The 21,102-nt window shown below is 31.9% G+C and overlaps 1 protein-coding gene and 3 non-coding genes across 5 annotated transcripts in view; 2 read left to right on the top strand and 2 right to left on the bottom strand.

The window, feature by feature from the left end:
* Nucleotides 1-21,102, top strand: part of LOC130442440 (chondroitin sulfate N-acetylgalactosaminyltransferase 2) — a 296,816-nt gene that overhangs the window by 240,403 nt on the left and 35,311 nt on the right. For both annotated transcript variants that reach the window (XM_056776551.1, XM_056776552.1), the window contains one exon: nucleotides 13,471-13,647. In XM_056776551.1, the coding sequence (XP_056632529.1) occupies nucleotides 13,471-13,647 (177 nt within the window). The remainder of the gene's footprint in view (nucleotides 1-13,470; nucleotides 13,648-21,102) is intronic.
* On the top strand, nucleotides 4,714-4,785 carry Trnag-ucc (transfer RNA glycine (anticodon UCC)). The gene has a single exon. It is a non-coding gene; the product is annotated as a tRNA-Gly (tRNA).
* Trnag-ucc (transfer RNA glycine (anticodon UCC)) lies at nucleotides 8,250-8,321 on the bottom strand. The gene has a single exon. It is a non-coding gene; the product is annotated as a tRNA-Gly (tRNA).
* Nucleotides 11,386-11,457, bottom strand: Trnag-ucc (transfer RNA glycine (anticodon UCC)). Its single transcript has one exon. It is a non-coding gene; the product is annotated as a tRNA-Gly (tRNA).

Below are 21,102 nucleotides of genomic sequence, written 5' to 3'. Positions count from 1 at the left end.
AACAATCAACAACAAACAAGAAAAACATGTTAACGTATCAAGAAAACAAAATATAGCAATGTGTGGTGAGATCTAGGATAAGGCAGAATAATAGGTGTGGACACCTCCACCCAATTAATCCTTGCAGATACGTAAAACACCAAAGTGAAATTATAATATTTCGTGTAAACAACCACCTCTGTAACCTCTTTTAAACATTTTGTAATCTGCAATACTTTTGATAATACATGAATATTTAGTTTAAAATCTTCAATGATAAAGAATGGATATTGGAATAAAAGTGGAAAAAGATTTTAGTTTCACAATATTTCTTACTACAGTGATTTGACAGAGACAGTGTGACCACATGAGTGTGGCCGCCATAGTTTAATCCTCCGCTACAAAATAATTCATTTTCGTATTTTTCTCTTGGTTAAAAATACTATTGAGTCCTTGAAAAGTTTTAATTAAGTATTTAAGGATATGAGTTACGTTTTTATTAGCGTTATTATGAAAAATGGTTGCAATTAATATTCAAATTAAAATGTAGAAATGATTCTGAAAGGCTTCTTAGTAATTGTTGATTTATATGAAATTCTCAGTTTATAAACATGAAATAACAACGACAGCTTCTGTAGAAGAACTTCCTGATTTATTAATCATGAAAAAAAAAAATTATTTCCTCAAGCTTTCCTGAAATGTGCACTGCCTTTAAGTTATTTTCAACCATTACTGTGACTCCGTGTAGTGCCGAGCGATCATTTTTAAAACTGAAATTGTTAAAAACTTATTTAAGAAACATTCCATAGCCCGAAATTTGAACATTGATAATGTTATTAACACTTTTGATGTATGTAGAGCCCGAAAAAAGGAATTTTAATGATAAACATCTTTTATTAAAACAAAAATTGTCGTTTAAGTATGCTCTTTAAACTAATAATTGCCAGAAAATCAATAATTAAAGTAGCGTTGTATACACCTCCTTTATGTAGTGATTTTTTAGAAAATAAAGAAAACTTTATCTCTGATTGAGCTTCTTTATATCCCAAGGGAAAGGGACCCATCCGATTAATTTGCAGAAATGTAGATACATGTCTTTAGAAGCGAGCTTCGAGGTTGTTACACACGTAAAAGTCGCTGTGGGTACAGAGTACACAGTGGCTAACTGCTCTTTCGATTTCTATTTTAACAAATATCTTCACAACGACTTCTTTATATGATCATCAAACAGAAACTAGACGTCAAAGATGGCTGATATTTAGTGAGAATCTCTCAACATATTTCGCAACTTACGTTACTTATTGATAAGTTCTAGAATCTTTAGGTTGCGGTCTAAAACTTTTCATGCAACCCTGTCTCCAATTTCTACATTAAAACAAAAGTTTTAATTAGAAATAAAGTATTTCATTGCAAAATTTATCTTGTATTTATATCATTTATTGATTGCTATCTTGATTTTTTCCAGTATCTTGAAGATAATAAACGTATTGATAAAATAATGAACGTCAAAACCAAGAAACTTCTTTCTATTTTATCAAGAAAAATAACTCTCTATAAAAATAGTTCTGAAAGAAACGGAGAAACGAACCTCTCCACCATAGATCATCATTCTTTGAAACTAACTTTCAAACTATCACAGAACTGCGATAACTGCCCTATCGGTCTCCATCAATTACTTGCACTCATCTATCAGATATTATAAGATGTAAAAAATTTTACAGATTTACGAATTAATGGTGAATTCACTTTATTTGCTGATGACACCAGTGTAACCTGAATTTATTCAGATATGCAAGCTCCACATTCTACCATGGACAAAGATCTCATTAAAATCAAGTCCTAGTCTGTCGCAAACGGGCTTTGCTCTATCTTAACAATAAGAAAACTAGTTTTATCCTACAAAGGAGTTTTACAAGTTTCTTGGTCTACATATTGACGGTGATCTTTGGCGGAAAAGCTATCCTCTGCTTATTTTGCTATCAAATATGTGTCTAAACAGCCTGATTCTCGTACCGCTTTAACAACTTACTACTCGTACTGCTAATCTCCGATATGGTTTGCCTTTCTAGTGGTCTTCTAATTTGTACCTCTTCTAATCGATATCTACCAGAGAAAAAAATTGGATATTTATTTAACGATACCCAAAGCCAAAAAGTTATCCAAACAGCTACCTTCAGAATTAAAAGTGGCTGATACATTTATGGAGATTGGCAAAGGCATTTCTGCTTGAATGACCTCATTATTCTGTGGCAGAATTCTACCATCTACTGTGGAGTGGCATAATTCACTATTTAGTATGGAGGAAGATATTGATATTGTGTTATAATAATTAATACAAATTGTTATTTTATAAAATCTAATATAAAATTATGTCACTTTGTCCAAAAAATTTTGAAATATTCTTGTGACAATGAAGCTTATCTCTCTCTCTTACTCTCTAATAGATTTCTCTGAAATCATTTTTGACAGGTAAATCAACTTGAAGAGCAATTTAATATTCGGAATAGTAACAATTGAAGGTAATAGAAAAGCAGACTTTGAAAACAGTAAAGCGTTATTGTATGTAAATTTAACACTTCAATCACTTTGATAATAATATTTTTTATATCAAAACAATTGACATTACATAATTCTATGTTTATCCAATAAATTGGAATTATTTACTAAGAATTCAGAGTTTCATAGTCTATTTATTGTCCAATTAAAACTATGACTTTTGTTATAGAAAGTCTGTTACTTTGATAAGGGTTCAATTGATACTTCTTGAGGAGATTGCTTATTTGATTTTATGTGGTCCAAACAAAATAAAGTTTAAAATGCAGTTTTCAGTATATTTTCGAAACAACCTAAACCGAACACATCCAAATAAATGAATAGGTAGAGATGACGACGGTAATGTGGCCATCACGTTCTCCAGATTTAATTCTAGAAACTTTTTGTACGGGGACATATTATAAACATAGTTCCAAAGCCACCTGTTGTTAGAAGTGTTGGAGAAGCTCTGTAAAGAATTCATTTTAATTTTCTTTGTTGTAAAGTCTCTGTATGTGTGTAAGAGGAGTCTTTAAGCAGTTTTCGTAATAAATTTATTATTTATGTTCAGAAACCGAATATTTATATATAATTTGATATAAATGTCGGTCTAATAAACACATTGATTGTAGATATAAAAATTATTCTAATTAATCAATGTTACGCAAATACAATACTTTAATAGATGCTGAATGAGAGTTTTCAGTGGTATTATACTATTTTTGGTCTTTTGCTATCTTTCCCGATTCTTCCCAAGTTCAAAGTTTTAAAATTTCCATTATAACAGTAGATGGCTTAATTCACCTCTTAGCTTCATTCTTCTGTCTCTTAAATTAACTTAACGTTTGCCCTACTACTTGTATACTTGCCGTTTTTATTATCTTCTATCTTCTTATGACTTGTAATTGCCTTCTGGATAATTCCATTTCTGATAGTATTGCCAATACTCTTCTAACGACCGTGTCAAAGGCTGATTCCAAATAAATGTAAACTAGGAACCTATGCCAAACTTTCATATTTTTTCTCTGTATGTAGGTATCATTATTTAGTGATATAATTACATCGTGTTTACAGATGGTATAATACGTATTATTATCAACAAAAATGATAGTCACCCTCATCTAAATCTTTGAGGGTGGAAAAATCGTCAATTCATTAATCAAAGTTACTGTTACTGATGATTTTCTTTGTTATTTGTTGAAAATTCAGTTGTTTGAAAGGAATATGGTAATAATTCTTGTTGACAATGATCCTTTATATCTTAGGACTCTAGGATGTGAATAATTATTTCTTTATTGACCGGTCAAATTACACAATAAACAGTGAGTATTTAATGAGTTTGGTTCTGTTCTGCTTTTTATACCTCATGCGGTGGTGGACGAATTCACATAATAAATTGGTACCACATCAAGGAAAAGTCCTCTAAAAAACCACAACTTTCCCAGTACTGTGAGAAAAATAGTTTTAATAAAATAAAAATTTTTCGAAATCGAAGATCTTTTCGGTGAGGAATTAAATGTAACACTTGTGGGGATATTGAATCCAAAAATCCTTCTCTTTTGAGATATTGTTATTGATTTTAATATGATTTTGGAAATAAAGTTTTATACTTTAAAACACATTTTAACCATGGCAATATATTTTAATATTTCCTAAAATAAAGAAAAAAAGGTTTTCGAGCTACACGTCATATAACCAGGAATAGGTACTTTAGTTCTCTCCGAGTATTAACTTTGTTAGGACATACTACAACCTAACCAAAACTCTAAGTAAAATGAAATAATCTTCTTATTGATAACGTATAAAGTGTTTTTTTTTATAAACACACCGTGTATGAAAGTCAGATATTGAAACAAATTCATGGAATGTACCAGATTCCAAATCATATTCTTATGAAACTCAATTTCAATATTGTCAGTAGATTCGTCAAAATCCGGGTCACTTTTTTTTGAACACCCTGGATGATACTTTCATAATAATATATCTGGTATATAAAATAAGTGGTTATTTCATAAGCGACACAATTAACTAGTTATTTGTAAATTTGATTAACCCACTATTGTTCATTTTTATCAGACTCGTTATCCGATGAATAGTCGCAGTCTAGAAGGTGAATGTACTTTCTCAGTTGTTAAAATAACGATGATGTACAACTGGGTCATTGGGGTTCTCTTCACGATATCATTACTTTTATTATTTCGAGCGATGGTGGTGTAATGGTCAGCATAGTTGCCTTCCAAGCAGTTGATCCGGGTTCGATTCCCGGCCATCGCAATTTTTTATGATTAATATTGTGAGTTAGGAAATATTCTCCTTCAGGAAGTAAAATCTATTCGATTTCAACTTTACTTAGATTGTAATTTTTGAATAGATATTTTTCAACGAGCATATAATGGTAGCTATTTTTCAAGGAGAAAAAGTTTTATCACTGGTTACAGGAAAGTGTGTGAGGTAATAAAACTCATTCCAAGTAGAACACTATATTTTTTTCACGACTAGATATTTAACTTAAAATTTTCTTCCAGATGAATATTGGCAATTATAACTAGAGTGAAAAGCCGGTACTGCACAATGCAGATGCGTCCAACGTTTGCGACAATATTCACCTTTCAACGTTGGCCGAACATTGAACGAAGGCTGGAACCTTACCTTAAGAAATGAAAACGTGGCAATAAAGTGATGAACAGCATACAGCTTTCTATTAAGGTAGACTGGATCGTACAGAAAATTTTGATCTTTCATACCAAACACGCATTCACACGCAAAAGGATAAGAAGTGTATGTAGTTGTGCAAGTATTGGTTCTAACTTTCGTTCCAATATTGGGCACTCCTTTGACACGGGTCAAAAAAACAACTTTTCATGAACAACGTTCCAATGCCAACGTTAGAAGCCAAACATTCCTCGAATGACATGCTCACTACGACCACCCGATAACTCCAATCATACTAGCTTCCAACGTTGGAAGCATTGTACGCATCATGTTTTATCGGCTTAAATAAATTTTCTTAATTATATTCATCAATATCAATTGTACTTTTGTTTCTTCTCTATTTTTTGACAAAAAGCATTTGTTTTCCTTTAACAAAAATAATTGAAATCACCTAATGTGATTCATTTTTTATGGGGGTCGCCGTGGTGTAGTGGGACGATACCCTACTAACCAAGTCGACCTGGTTTTCAACTTGACCACGGACAACATATAAAAATTGGAAATCTGACATGCCCGATAAGGCAATGGATAAACCACCCACAGTAGGTCCATACTATCTATAGTAAATAGAGACTACAACATAGGTAAACGTAGGAAAAGGCGATGACGTGTAATCATAGACATGGCACAAAATTTAATGTTAAAAATCAAATATCTACAATTGCCTACATACGTCGACGTTTAAATACGTCGTCAAATTTTGGGTCCATTCTATGACAAATGGAGATCACAACACAGGTAGAAGTGCAAAAGGTCGTCAACGTCCAATACTGGACAAACATAGCACAAGAATATTTGAGAATTTGATGTTCAAATCAAATAAGAGAGAGAGAGAAAGAGAGATTCTCAATTTTGGACGCTTAGTTTTTATTTAAAAATAGTATAAGTGAGTCTTTGTGAAGATTTTTCTGAGAATGCTAATAATGAGCATTGGCCTGTCATTAAATATTTGTTTTTGAAACGCATAAACCCTACAGAACTGAAAGAGGAGCTAGAGACTGTATACTGGGACACTTTACACAAACTGCGAACCAGCATACCATCCAAAATGTTCATCAATCAGGACGACTGTTATATTAATAGAACGCATTTTCCATATACTGACTGAAGATTTATGCATGCTCAAGATACCTGGGCGTTGTCTGCTTCGTTTGCTCACTTTTGACCAAAAGCGCATTGGAACAAACAATTCTTAGCCTCATTGTTTCATAGTCGAAACTTGGATCCACCACTACATTACTGTAACGAAAAAACAGTTACGAAGCACCTCCAAAAAATCTGCAAAGACATTTTCATTAGCTATGATGACAATAAGAGTAAAGATAGAAGTTGCAAGAAAGTGATAGCATTTTAAAATTTCACTTTTAAGAGATTTTCAATATTAATGTCCCGAGTGCATGTCAAATTGTCGATAATTTAATTTTCTCGAGTGCGCGAATGCGCACTCGAGGAAATTATGAGACAATTTGACATGCACGAGAGGGCATTTTGGCAGACTATTTCCTGAGAAAAATTTAATTTAAAATAAACTTAATTCTGTGTTTAAAATTTGTTATTCTTTAAATTATACCGTGGTTGACGATCATCATATCGGCATTGAATTGGTATCTACGGTAACTTATTGACAACAGTTTTGTTCGTGAAAAAATATTTCAAAATGAGTTTACGTTTTGGGCAGAATTCCACGCAAGTAATAGACGCCGCAGTGGATAAACTAACTCCACTGAATACGAAAAAGTCGAGAGATTCTGCGTGGCGACAGTTTCAACAATTTTGTGATGAACGAAAATACACTTTGAACAAGGAAACTTCTGTCGCACAGCTGGCCGTAATTCTAAGAGATTTCGCTTTCAACATGAGACGTACTGATAGGGAAGAATATAAAGAAGGTGTTGTCAAAACACTTTGGAATACAGTAGCGAAAATTTTGCAACAAAAATGTTATGAAGAGTTTAACATTATTTTCGATCCTTTTAAAGATGTAACGTTTGAATGCGCCAGAACTGCGAGAGACGCAAAAAGGAAGCAGTTGCAAAAGTGTCCTGAAAAAAAGAAAAACAAGTGCATCTAGCTTATCAGGACAAGATATTGATAAAATGTGTGCCATTTGGGACGAGTCGACTCCGGACGGACTTCAACGCAAGTTCTTTCATATTGCTTCATATGAACTGGCGTGGAGAGGAGGAGAAGCATGTAATTGCCTTTTGAGTTACTTTGAAGAAGAATTTGACAACTACGGCAACCCTACAGGACGCATAGCTTATAATCCTATTTTTTCTAAGACAGCGCAAGGAGGGAGTCATAGGTTAACAGAAAAAAGATGGTTAGTCCAAAACACCACCGAGCCTGATAAATGCCCAATAAGGTATTTAATGTAAAGCATGATATCAAACAATCTATCATTATAATTTTGCAGGTTTTTTAAAATGTTGAAAGAAAAAAGAGGAAAACATATTACGGTCGATCGTCTTTTCTTAACTGTAAACCCATCATGGATGAAATAAACATCAAAAGGTTTTTTTAAAAATTGTCCAGTAGGACGAAATGAAATTTCAAAGTGGACAAGAGATGCAGCGGAAGCTATAGGAATTGACACGAAAAGAATAAAAGTGACAAATCACTCGAACCGTGCTGCGGCAGTTACTCAGCTTGCCAAGGTTGGGGTTTCAGAAAATCAAATTATGAAGGTTACCGGACACTCAAATCAGGCCTCGATAAAGAGTTACCTCCAAGTAAATAGTGAACACCACGAGGAAATTGTACAAAAAATGCGAAGTGACAGTAGCGAAGTAACAATAAGAAGTGATGGAAGCAGCATAGAAACACCAATTATAAATAAATATAACTATTTTGCTTCATTGTTGAATTAGGCTTCACAAAGAAGTTTTGTATTTTGAGATCAAAATAATCATAGACAAAATCAAATATATAAGTGAAGTGGATTCTATGATTAGAATTTATAATCTGATAATGTAATAAAATTAGTCTCTAGTATAGGTATTATAAATTAAAAATTAAAAAATAAGTGCGATGGCCGGGAATCGAACCCGGATCAACTGCTTGGAAGGCAACTATGCTGACCATTACACCACCATCGCCCATGTAAAAATTTTAACATAGATAAAATTGGAAACATTGGAGCTTCATATAGATACTAGCTTTTACTCGTGGCTTCGCTCACATTGAAGCCATTAAATAAGGAAAAGAGATCATTACAATATTATTGAATCATTTTGCTTAAAAATTGCCTCTACTCATCTGTAACACTTAACAATTAAGTTTTTAAAATGTCTTCTGGTTCACCAAGTAATGGATGAGAAACTTTACCTCTGGAACGGCACATTACAATAGTTTCATCTTTCCATTTGGAAGCATCGCAATGGTAATATTTTTTAATCATTGATCCAATAACAATCAAAGAATGATTATTATATTAAGTTAAAGGATCATATTGAAACCTAGTACCATTAAATACCGACCAATCCTTACGCATGAAATTTTTCTATCGCTCTTCTAGCTGTCTGCAGTGTAGCTTGTCTTTCTGAACTAAAGAGGAGTTTCAGTTGCTCTCAAAACACTTTGTCGCTCTGCTTGCTGTTGTCTTCTCATCTCAGCAAGGTTTTTTATTTCGTGCAACTTACCAGAACAGAGTAAGAATTAAAACCAAAGAGTAAGATCTAAAATAATGAATAGCGTGTAACCACAAAAATGACACCTAACCTCAAAAATTCAAATAGTTCTATACTGCATATAATGACAGAAAGAAATAACAATAAATAAAGGAAAATTCCAAACAACTGAAACTATTGTCAATTGGATTGGATATTGACGTGACCGTTGGTAATATACAGTGTACTGGTATCACAGGATTGGAATTCATTACTGGAATGTTAAATGGCGTTAAAGAAGCTAGATTTTGAGATTTTTGACAAAAAATTGTTTTATATCTCGTAAAAAATATCCTATATTATTTCTAATACCTGCAAGAATATGTGTACAAAGTTTCAGGATGATGGGATAAGTAGTTTCCGCGCGAAGCCGTAACGAATAAACTTACATCCACATTTACAATATTAGTAAGGATAAATTGACGTTTCGACCTATTTTGGTCTTTATCAAAATATATTTTGGTATTGTTTCTTGGAACTAGTTCTCTTTGATTAAAACACGAATATTTATGAAGAAAAAACTAACTTCGGAGAAAAAACTTTTTCTCACCATGAATGAAGTGGACTGTAAACATTAAATCTACCATTATAATATGGACTGAAGCGTAGTTCCATTACAGAAAATAACATTTCACTAGAAATTCTCATTATGTGAAAAAACCTCTATGCAAATCAGTTGAAAATTTATTCTAACAGCTGCACAATTTCACAGTTTAGAAACTTCCAATACTCCTTTATTTGTAATTCGTTTGCGAGTCTCGAGATTCGACCTACCCACTTGTTTTCGAATTGATCTATAATTTTCATTACCTTATCATTAAATTTTATTTATTTATCTCCATGTATTATCATGATTCCCCATCAATCATTATAATCATTCGCATTTTTAAAAAATTATTGATAAAAGTAATAATGATGGAATAGTCACCAAACGATATACTGGCACAGTGAAAATTGAATTAGATAATGAGATGATTAGGGATATATATGAAAGATTACGGATTCCACTGCCACGCAAATAAAACTGAACTGACGATTCTCACGACGGAACGAATACAAACGAGACTGCCCATGAGAATCGGAACAGACGTGATTGAGTCCAGATACGAAGTAAAGTAGTTGGGGGTGACCTTTGATATGAAGATGTCTTTCTGGTCCCATATACGGAAGGCGGCCTCGATCACAGAATACTTGAGCCGCTTAAACGCAAACATTAATGGAAGCAAATGACGACGGCTAACTTGATGGTACGGAGACAAGGTGAGCCTAAAGATTTGCAGCTCTTACCGGACTGTCTCTGCATAAGTGTTCATAGTAATAGCGGACGTGATTCTTGTGGACCTCTTAGCTTTCGATCGTAAGAAGGTATACAGAAGCCGTAACTATCGAAATAGAAAAATACAGACGGCAACAACGGTGGTCAGAAGAAAACTGAAGCGAATACAATACATTCATTTTGTGTAAAAATAAAAGGAATTGCTCCTATATTCGTGTTTGTTGGACTTATTTTATTTACTATAACAGTTTCATTATTTAAGAAGGTAGTTTTCGATAACGCAGTAATTATGAGTGATGAAATAGTGAATTAATTCACTAGTGTTTATTTAATCAACGGAATAACTTTTCAGAACTTTCAAAAATAGTCGATTAGCTTTAATATATCTTAAATAGCAGCACTGGTTAAGGATAAGTTGAAGAATAATGTGAACTGGTTGAACTTTGGGATGAGAAGGGTATTGCACATGTTGTGAAATGTTTTCATGTTTCTAAGTTACGATAAGATGAAGTTAGCCGTATAAGCGGACGACGTATGAGTAGTGGCCTAACTAATAGGTTCGATTCTGATGAACACAAGGTTAAAATGAATTAGATTGCATGATACTAGTTTTATATCAAGAGTAATTCTGATTTATAGCCCGTTGATAAATTATTAATATACTTTCAAAGAATTTTACAGATATATTTTAAATGTGTATTATTTTTTGAAATATACGTTTAAGAGTTTCCCTTTTATGTATTAATAACGGATCTTTACAGTTTATAAGACAAAATACCGCCTCTGAGGCGTCATTACCTTGATAAAATCTTTATCCTTTTAAAGGACAATTTCCTTGTTTATTGCCTCTTTGTCACGACATATGTCAACTCTTATCAGCTTCTCTTTCGGTCCTAGCAGGACTCCCGACTCCTATTCTGCCCGCTTACATTGGGGTTATCTACAGGTTCGTAATTCACTGGCTTATCTCGTAGTCGGGTTTTTTATTTCTGCAGAATTTCAACTTTTTTTTAATGAGTATGAGAAGGGCAAGTATTTAAGGTTAAAAAGAAAGGTACATAGAAAATGATAAGTTATCCTGAAATGTGGCAAAGTTTATGAAATATCTCTGCCTATTTAGATAACTACTTCATAATAGTACAAAAGTAATTTTCGAAATGTGTTAAATTTGTAATTTACGAAAAAATAAATAAAACTTTATAATAAAAATAAAAAACATGCGATGGCCGGGAATCGAACCCGGATCAACTGCTTGGAAGGCAACTATGCTGACCATTACACCACCATCGCACTTCAAAATTTAAATTATCAAATCTATAGATTCAATTCCACATTTTTATATATTTATATGTGAAAATGTATTTAGAATTTGTAAATAAATATAATTGAATAAGTTTGAAATGTAATCGTCGAAATGTGTTTATATTCGTTATTAAATCGTTATCTGTTACCTGAATCTACTAGTTGAAAATATAATCGTACAGATTAGGTAATTTCAATGAATGAATAAAATAATATCAGAATGATAATACTGATCAGTATTTCATTTCATGATTTTATAGAACGACACCTATAATTTTATTTATAGTATATATGTCATGATTATTTAGGTTATCAACAAAATTTATCAGCTCATTTTTTGAAAAAGATTATTTAAAATTATTTTTTAATATGGAATATGTTTCAATTTTTTGTTGTTAAGATTCTAATATTGGTAAAAGGTCCAAATGAGGGAGTTTCATTATTTCGTGGTTAAAGAGAAGCATTTGATGTTTTCTTTACAGATAAATGTGCGTAAAAAACGTGGCTGAATCATAAAATTTATAAAAGAGAATTCCCATTGGAAGAATTAAGCAGATAAAAAATTTTGGTTGAAATTATTAAACACGTACTTACTAATAAAAATTTACTTTACTTCACAACTGCTGCAATATGGAAAATTGTATTTCTAATGAAATATTGTGACAGTCCATATACTGGGACTTGATGCTAAAAATTCGGGAGTAGATGACGTGAAAATAATGCTGTGACATAAAAAAATTCCCCTAGTTTCGTTATAGGCATTTAAAGCTGTGAAATCGGTAATCAGAATTTTCAAAATTATATATTTTAACATTATGAATTTTTAATGGACGATATGACGGAATAAATAATTCTACTCTGCTATCTGAATGCCAGGGGCGGCACATGCCCAATGGTTAACAATTCGTAACATTTACAGAGACACCCTGTACAATCTAAAAATAACAAAAAAGTTACTCTTTGCTTAGCTCGATTAAATGTATGGTTTTAGACGATATGTAGATTTTAGGACGTTGTACATTCTAAAGAAGCCATCATAAAAAACATTCTGAAGAAAATTATCATAAATTGTAATTACTGTTGTTAGTACTTGTAATGTTTACTGTTGAAGCTGGTTTCCACTAGACGGTTTTTATAATTCCAATAAATTACATTTATGGGCAGCACGTAACGATTAAAATAAAGAATCAACATCGATTTTGTGTTACTGTTAATTCACGATGGAGCTCCTACGCTCTTCCTAACTTTTGTAAAACTTCAATAACATTTTTTCTTATAGATGGATAGGTGGAGGTTCATTTGCATGGCCATCACGTTTTCCTAAATTGAATACAATGGATTTATTTTTTGGAGGACATAGTAAAAGCTTGGTATATGCAACACTGGTAAACACAAGGAACGAATTTATCGATAGAATAAACTTCCATTGTGACATTATAAGGCAGAATCTTGGAATGCTGTTACAAATCCAAATAATATCCTACGCAAACTCCGGAACTGTGTAATAGAGCAAGGTGCCCAATTCGACTATGTATTATCGTTTCTTTTTATTTGATAAGTTGTAGACTAACCAACTAGTCCAATTAGGCGTTTTAACACCTTCTGGGAGTGTTTTCAATAAGTAAACACAATTTATGATACATTCTCTTTATTTCTCCTTGTTACGAACGGTTTCCTTCTAATAAATTTTATCGAGCTAAACAAATAATAGCTTTTTGTTAAAAATTCGATTGAGAAATTTATTTTTGCTATCTTTAGATTGTACTTGTCCCTGTAAAAGTTCGAAAATATAATTTAGAACATATACTTAAATATAAGTTCTAATTTCGCAAATTCAAATGCCAATAACTCAGAAACGAGGGGTTGTATCAGAAAATTTTTTGATGTCACAGCATAATTTTGACGTCATCTACTCACTTCCGAATTTTTTATATCTGTGTACCAAACATGTTAAGTAAGAAAAAAAAATATATATGTATATATATAAATATATTTTTCCAGGTGCGACTATAATCGGTGGCGCTTCCCAATACATAAGCAGTATTCAGTCTCAACAAGATAATAGCAACACTTTACAACAACTTTTACAGCAAAGAGAAGAAGAAACGAGACAAGAAATTGAAAGACTTACGGCTGAAATAAGGGCATTGAAGCTGCAGCTTTTGCAATACACTAACGGTATGTTATATAAATTCAAATGATCTTCGTGAATAATGAATGATAGTGATAAGAATAAATCAATTGTTCCCCTATCAATTAAACGGTTTCCAATGCTAGAGAATATATTCGAATATACTTCGTGACCTCTTTGGAATGTTTCTATTTACTTTTCATCATTTGCTTCCATATTTCTCCGTCTTCAGTCTGGTGTAACGAACGTAAAGAAGTTGGTCTGTGACTTGGTTCATTTGATCAGATCTTCTTATAGGCGATCGGCCTCTAGTTCTTTTTCCCACTTCTCTCATATCTTTATAAGCTTGTTTATGTTCTCTAATCCTCTAGCTACGTGTTCAAAATATTGCAATATTCTGTTCATTCTTTATGCATATTGATGATTGTCTGTTTTCTCTGTTTTTATAACAAAACTCGTTAATTATTTTTTTGTACTTGTTATAAAATGATTCCAATAATTTCTTATTTCATGTTCAAAAGAGATTTATTCACTACTTCAAACAGTTTTCAAACAATTTGCTTTAAAGATGTACACCTGGGCAAGTAAATTAAATACTAGGTTTTTGAGAGATATTGAAAATTTATCTTCAAGAACAAGAGTATAAATAAAAAGTATGAGAAAAATAAGCTTTTCTGAAACCAATTCCTAAACAGTTATCAGGATTTAAACATTTGAAAAAGTTTCCAAAAGTTGTGCGAGGATCTACGACAAAAGTGGATGGGTCAGGTACATGTAGATAGATAGAGAGTTACTAAATCGATACAACATATGATGACAAGATTTGATTATTGTAGAAACTAACAAGGTCAGCTTCTGGGAGACACAAAGAACAATCGAGGTATATAGGGGAGGTATATAAAACAATTCTTAAATGGCGATGAAGAAGATAGACTATTGGTGGTCTAAATTATGGAGAAGAGACTCCATCTAGAAGATGAAGTATACGCAATTATAAATGAAAAAAGAAGAAAAGGAAAAGAATAAAAATGGCTGAGAAAATTGAATCCCCGTAGAAATAATAAAAGAGTGTGGAGAACGTTTTCTAACTACTACTAACGTGTAACTATTCATTACACTCTGAGTAATTGTTAGATTAAAAACCTTTTTTTGGATGCCTTTGTTCTCTCATATTTCTATAATTATCACGATATTTATCCAACGTAAATATCTTTCTATTTGACGCTACTGATTGTTTACCATTCTAAGCGTACCTTAATACAACTTATCCTAAAATCTTTTTCCGAACCTTTCCACATTTTACCGAAATGATTGATATTGATTTGCTAAAAAAGCCGAACGTTTTCTTTATTGCTGAGAATTCACTAAAGAGTTGTGAGTTGATAGAGAGTCGTTTATAATGGAAAAGAAAGTTCTGACAATAGTTATGTCTCGGTTTGTTAAGGTAGAGAAATGTACGCCTGATTGCTCGTTATCGGTATATACAGACGTAAAAATAAGTCTGAAGACGAACAATGGGAATGGCAATTGAAGAAATTCATTAGATTTGGATTTATTTTGTGTTATATTCTACTTATTTTCAAGCGAATACAATGATTCAACAAAGTACATTAATTAATTTAGTATCCTTCTCGGAGTAAACAAAAAATAGATTTCTGTTTATTGAAGCTGATGAAATGAAATAAAAATTGAAGGAATTAGTTTTTGTTTGTTATAGGTCGAGGTCTCAACGTTTCTTATAACATTCAATTAATTGAGAAGAATAAAATTATTGATTTTTATTCTTCACATGAAAGTATTGTTATTTTATCCATTATATAGACGGCCTACATAAAATTCTCGGATAAATAAAAAACCAAAGTGCTACGCCTAGTAACTTGTTGAGACTATTAATCCTCTTCGATTCACTCTCTTTTGGTCAATCTCTCTGTGTTTTTTGATATCGCAGGAAGTTTTAATAATAAATAGTATGGAGCACGATAAATATGAACGACGTGTATTGTTTTTGGAACCAAAAATCTAATGCAACGGTGTCAGCAAAGGAAAATGTGTGAAAATGGGAGAAAGACACAGTTAACGAGCTAATGGCATATCGTTGGTTTGTTTCAAGAGTGGATATTTAACACTTGAAGATCATTCGTGTTCACGTCTTCTACCTGCGTGCGATATTGAGGTTACAAAGGAAGCAGTAGTACCAGCACTCACCGATAATCGGACTTCCTTCGATACCAAACATCCTCATTTAAAATAATTAGGTAAGATATATAATAGTTGTCGATTAATGCCACACGACTTAACCCAGATTCAAGCGAAATGTCCAGAGGTCATGTAACCAATGTAAACAACTGTTACTTGCGATAAAAAATAAATTTATCTCAACAAACCGAACATGGAAAATCAGTAATTGTCAGGTGGAATTATGAAGATTTGGTGTTCTCCGAAATCATTCAACTTGGTGGTTATGAGCTCCTACCATATCCAGCACATTCTTCTTAGGAATAAATAAACTCATATGTTTCTCACCATGAAAAAGAACTAAACCACGCCCTTTTGGTCCATCAAAGTCATCAATGGGTAAAGCGGTATTTACAATATTTTCCGGTTCATGGTTTATTCAAATAAAAAAGATTTTTCAGCCAAATGTCGTTCTATTCAGTAATATATAATTACTCCATTGCTTTTCCAAGGTGGAGAGTATGGAAGGTAACAAGATTCAACGAATTTGCCATTCGTTTACCATCAACATGTGAAGAGAAGTTTTTCTTTATCATTTGGGATCGTTTCTGGGGGAATTTCTTTTTCAATCGATCCTATACATAACTAATTAATGATAAATACACCGGTTATTGTTTTTTCTCCTTCTTTCGAAACAGACTCACCGGAGACTTGCTGATCAATAGTTACACCTCATTGTTCAGTTAAAAAAATAAATTCACAGTAGTAAATGATGTATCAATATAGCGGCAATACTATCAGATATTTATTTTAATTTGAAAGTTTACAGATACAACTTTTGGACAATATTTAGGTACAGCGTATACTTTTTTAATTTATAGTTTGTACAAGGATATGAAGAAATAGTTGAATTTTGAGTAAAATCTTTGAAAATCTTTGTCAATACGATGATCCAGCTTTTTAGCAACTTTAATAAGATTGCGGGGGCATGTCTATAAAATTACAGATTTTGGAGTAGAGGAAACCATAAATCGAAGCACCAAAAACCTTCACATTCTCCAAATGTGACGATTTGGGCGGCAGAATTATTTTGTCAAGCATACAACACGAGTACACACGTAATTTGAGAAATGTTCCGAACCAAATATTCCATGGACTCTCCGCAAACCAGATCAATCTACAGCAGATTTCTCTTTATGGAATTTTCTAAAGCTCGACTCTACTTAAATAAATTAAAAACAATGCTCCAAATATTCCAAGAATTGGGTAACATACCTGGCGCTATGAATCGAAGTTTTAGGAATGCCAGTGGCAAGAGACTTGAACTATATTATTTCCAAAAAAAAATTTTCCATTTTATGTCGTTTATTTTATATACACATCTGTTTGATTAAAAGGTCTTTTATTTATTTAAGATATATAAATTGATAATATAATTTATTTGTTTTTCTAAACATATCCTAAAGAAGATATCTTCTTTACTAAACGACAAGATTGATTGACACTTTCGACGTACTCTATAAAGATTATTTAACAAGTGACTTCGGAAATTGAAGCTGAAATAATATTAAAGCAACTCGAAAGTTCTAGAATTACAATTTTTTGTTATTTTCAGTCAAACAAAAGCACGAATTTTAATCTACTTCATCATTCATATGTGAATTATTCTTCATTTTTGCTTTTAGCTGGCTATTATAAAAACATTCAGGTGAAATTATATGCAAACTGAACCGTACTTCATTACAAACCCACTCCACATGTTTTTTCCGATTCATACATACCTCTTTTTTTGTTTGGAAAAAATGTAACTGAACTAACACGATTGATACAGCATATTTTTCATCCTTTACAAGCGAAATATTGTTAATGCCATGGAGCATTCACAAAATCCATTACCAGGTGGTGGTGGAAAAATAGAGATTCATCGGAAATGTCAAAAAGGGAAAACTCGAGGAGAACGAGACAAGCTTCGATGCACATCATAATGGCAGACGCTGTCGCATATAGTTTATATTTCCGTAGAATTCAACTTTATATTTCCCGAATTTCCTCATACCTAGATCCAGTGGCAGCTGCAACAAACTCCGTCATGAAATTTTGTGAAACTAATCTCAGAAAAAATCATTAAAAACTTGTAAACACTCTTCAAAATTCAATTATTGTTCATCAATTTTTCAAAACTAAGATATGAAAAAATTTTGTCATTTGCAGACCCTCTATTTCCAATTGGAAATAGATGTAAATTTAATGGCTTAGAAGTTGCTATGTAGACTTAGATAAAAATTTAAGGAAAAATTATAATAATATAAATTCAATAATAAATTCATTATTAAATGAAAATTTATAGTATATTTCATTCAGATTTATTATTTTCTGACACGAAAATCTCCATTAAATTTCATAAAAAATATCATCAATACATTATTTTCAGTGTGTTTGGAGGTACGTTTGGATTATGTCAGTATAAAGTTGTTGGTCTACTCACTTAAAGACCTGTTCCAAGTAGCATTTTATTGGTTGCTTGCATCTCTTTTAATTATAGTTACTGGACCACCTTAACATTGAATGTATACGCCTATGCAGGAACAGTCAGATCATTGCGATGTGATTCAAAGTGGGAACGACAGAGTAAATTTGACATCGTTAGGTTGGTTTTACTTTACCACGGTGACAATGTGACACCTAAAGAAGAGATATTATAGATGCAAAGGTATATATTATAAATTTCCATAATATTCTGGAGTGTAATTGAATGCTTAAAAATGTTTTTGTGAAGGTAATGCTAAGCTTCATACATGATTATTAATATACTGTTCTTCCATGGCGTTTTTAAAAATGTGGTTTTCTAAATGTTTGGAATAGTTTAATAAACGATATACAAATAATAAATAATACAATGCCGAGAAAATATAAAATATTAGATAAGGAGATAGATAAGAAAAAACATCTACTGGTACGATCTACAGGGGTTGGAAAAGGTAAAGAAACTCCCGGATACCTATAACCAAAGAAGATCTATTGAATGTATCAACCTTAGTAGATGAAAATCTTTGACAGCCAGAGCCATCCCACATCCCGAACTTTTTGAAAGGAGTGAAATTATTAGTTTAGCTTAGCACTCTCTATGCTCCACCAAAAAAATGGGATACATTTTGGGTCGTAGTGCATGTGAATAATACATACAATGTTAAAAAACATGATCATATTCAACGCAATCCTAAACAAATCTGCGATTGAATGGGAATATTCCACCTCTTGAATGACCTGAGAATAGTTATAGAACACATAAAGACAATGGAAATAAGAAAATCAAGTCCGCCTCTGTTAATTGTTCGATGTTGTCGCCGATCCTAAAAAATTTGGATACATATCATTTGCTCAATGTTCAATATAATGGACAATCGACCTGTTTCAACAATTGGCTTCAGGTACTTCACAAGAATAATAATAATATTCTATACTAGATGTAGCTTTACATTAAAATAAATTTCAATCCTCAGGTTTATTGTGTTACCTCATCCACAGCATCCACACTAACCAATTTGAGTTATTCATACAACACTACTATGAAAACATACAAATATAAAATTCAGTAGATACTGAACATAAAGCACTATAATTTTTCATCTTCACTGCTGCCCAAAAAGCAGTCGTTTTTATTTATTTTTAAAAATATTGCAGGATAACAGATAATTGGGAATATTTAAATATTCATTAAAGAGCGACACTTGATATGAAAAAGAACGTTTATATTTCTTTTTCTACGTTAATACAATAAACACAACTTTATCGAACTATATTTACTGGAAACAGTGGATGTTTATTGTGATAGTGCTATGAAAATTTATTACGCTCATTATAGTACAGAGGTTTGTGATCAAAGCAAACATTCAAATAATCGAAATATTTAGTAAATGCCTCAAACATACGCAATCGCGAAACTCTATAATTCTAGAAATATTAGTCAAAAATTTGAAAAAGTTTTAAAATGAGTAGTATTATTGGAAAAATAGATGATAGTTTTGAAGAAGAATTTATTGGGACCTCATTATTAATAGACACTGTCTCTTACGTTCCTAATTTATTTAAACACTTTACACTACACTAACTTATAACGTCACTTAACTAACTCAAATAATGAATGAAACTCTACGATTACTTTGACAATTCGTTCTATTCACTTCGACTATTTTTATAAACCGAACTAAGCTGCACTACAATACAAAACTCCCTATATATGAAAAAAGAATATCCCTAAAGAATTCTGCAAACTTCTAGAACATAAAGAAACAAAACAAATAAATAAATAGGCCTTCATTGAAATTATTCAAAAGAAACAATGTAAATAAACCGCTTGCTATAAAAAAAGCATTAGATCGAACGAATTCCTCGAAGTATGAGAAATATGCACCCTCGCCGAATTTAAAACTGCACTGTAGCCAAGCAGGGCCCCCTCAAGGAAGCATGTCGTAACAATATTTTAGCCAATCTAAATGAAAACTAGTCTTTTAAAATCGTGTAAAATTAATTCTTGTATCAATTACCACCCTTAGAGAATGCTGTTGAAAATAATAATAATATATGTTATTTATTGCCGTTCAAAGGAAAATGCCAGTAATTTAGCTCGATAAAACAGTATACAACCATATAGATCTTCTTGATAAATCTTTTATTGAGAATATTTCAACTTCATATTCTAAGTAAGTATTCATCAATCTTCCAGTTGTCGGAAATATGTCGTGAAGGGAAACTTTGAAGACAGTCATTTTTTACAGTTACAGCTCGCTTTAATGTTTCATGTATTCTGATACAGTGATTTTCATGCAGAAATGAATTATTAGAACCTAAGTTGGTGACATTACGTTCGGTCATTAAAAGCAATGTGATTAGAATCTAATTTATAATGGCATAAGTTTCTCCTGGGTTTTTAAATGAGTTTTTTAACAAGAAAAAACATGAACAAAAATTGGCTATATAATCGGATCTTTATCTCGACAGCCTTGAGGTAAATAGTTAATGTTTTATAAAAAATTACTCTAGAGGTAAAAAGAAATGTCCTATATTTTGTTATTGGGTCGAAGATAATATGAAATCATTAAATCAAATCAAATGTTGCATTGCAAAATTGCCGTTGACTATAAAAACTATCGTCAACGGAAAATCAGTAAGATTCAACAATAGTAATATCTAGTACTGAGTCATTTCTGTTGTTTACTTTTGTTTTCAGTATGGAAAAATGTTAAAAATGATCATAACCACTCTGTGATCAGCTGAACATTGAAAAATAATGACATTATCCACTGAATGGTATTTAAACACATGCGATA

This window comes from Diorhabda sublineata, chromosome 4 (genome assembly GCF_026230105.1).
Source record: "Diorhabda sublineata isolate icDioSubl1.1 chromosome 4, icDioSubl1.1, whole genome shotgun sequence".
NCBI classification, from domain to species: Eukaryota; Metazoa; Arthropoda; class Insecta; order Coleoptera; family Chrysomelidae; genus Diorhabda; species Diorhabda sublineata.
Note: the sequence above shows the minus strand (reverse complement) of the source record. Positions and strands in the feature narration are given on the sequence as shown.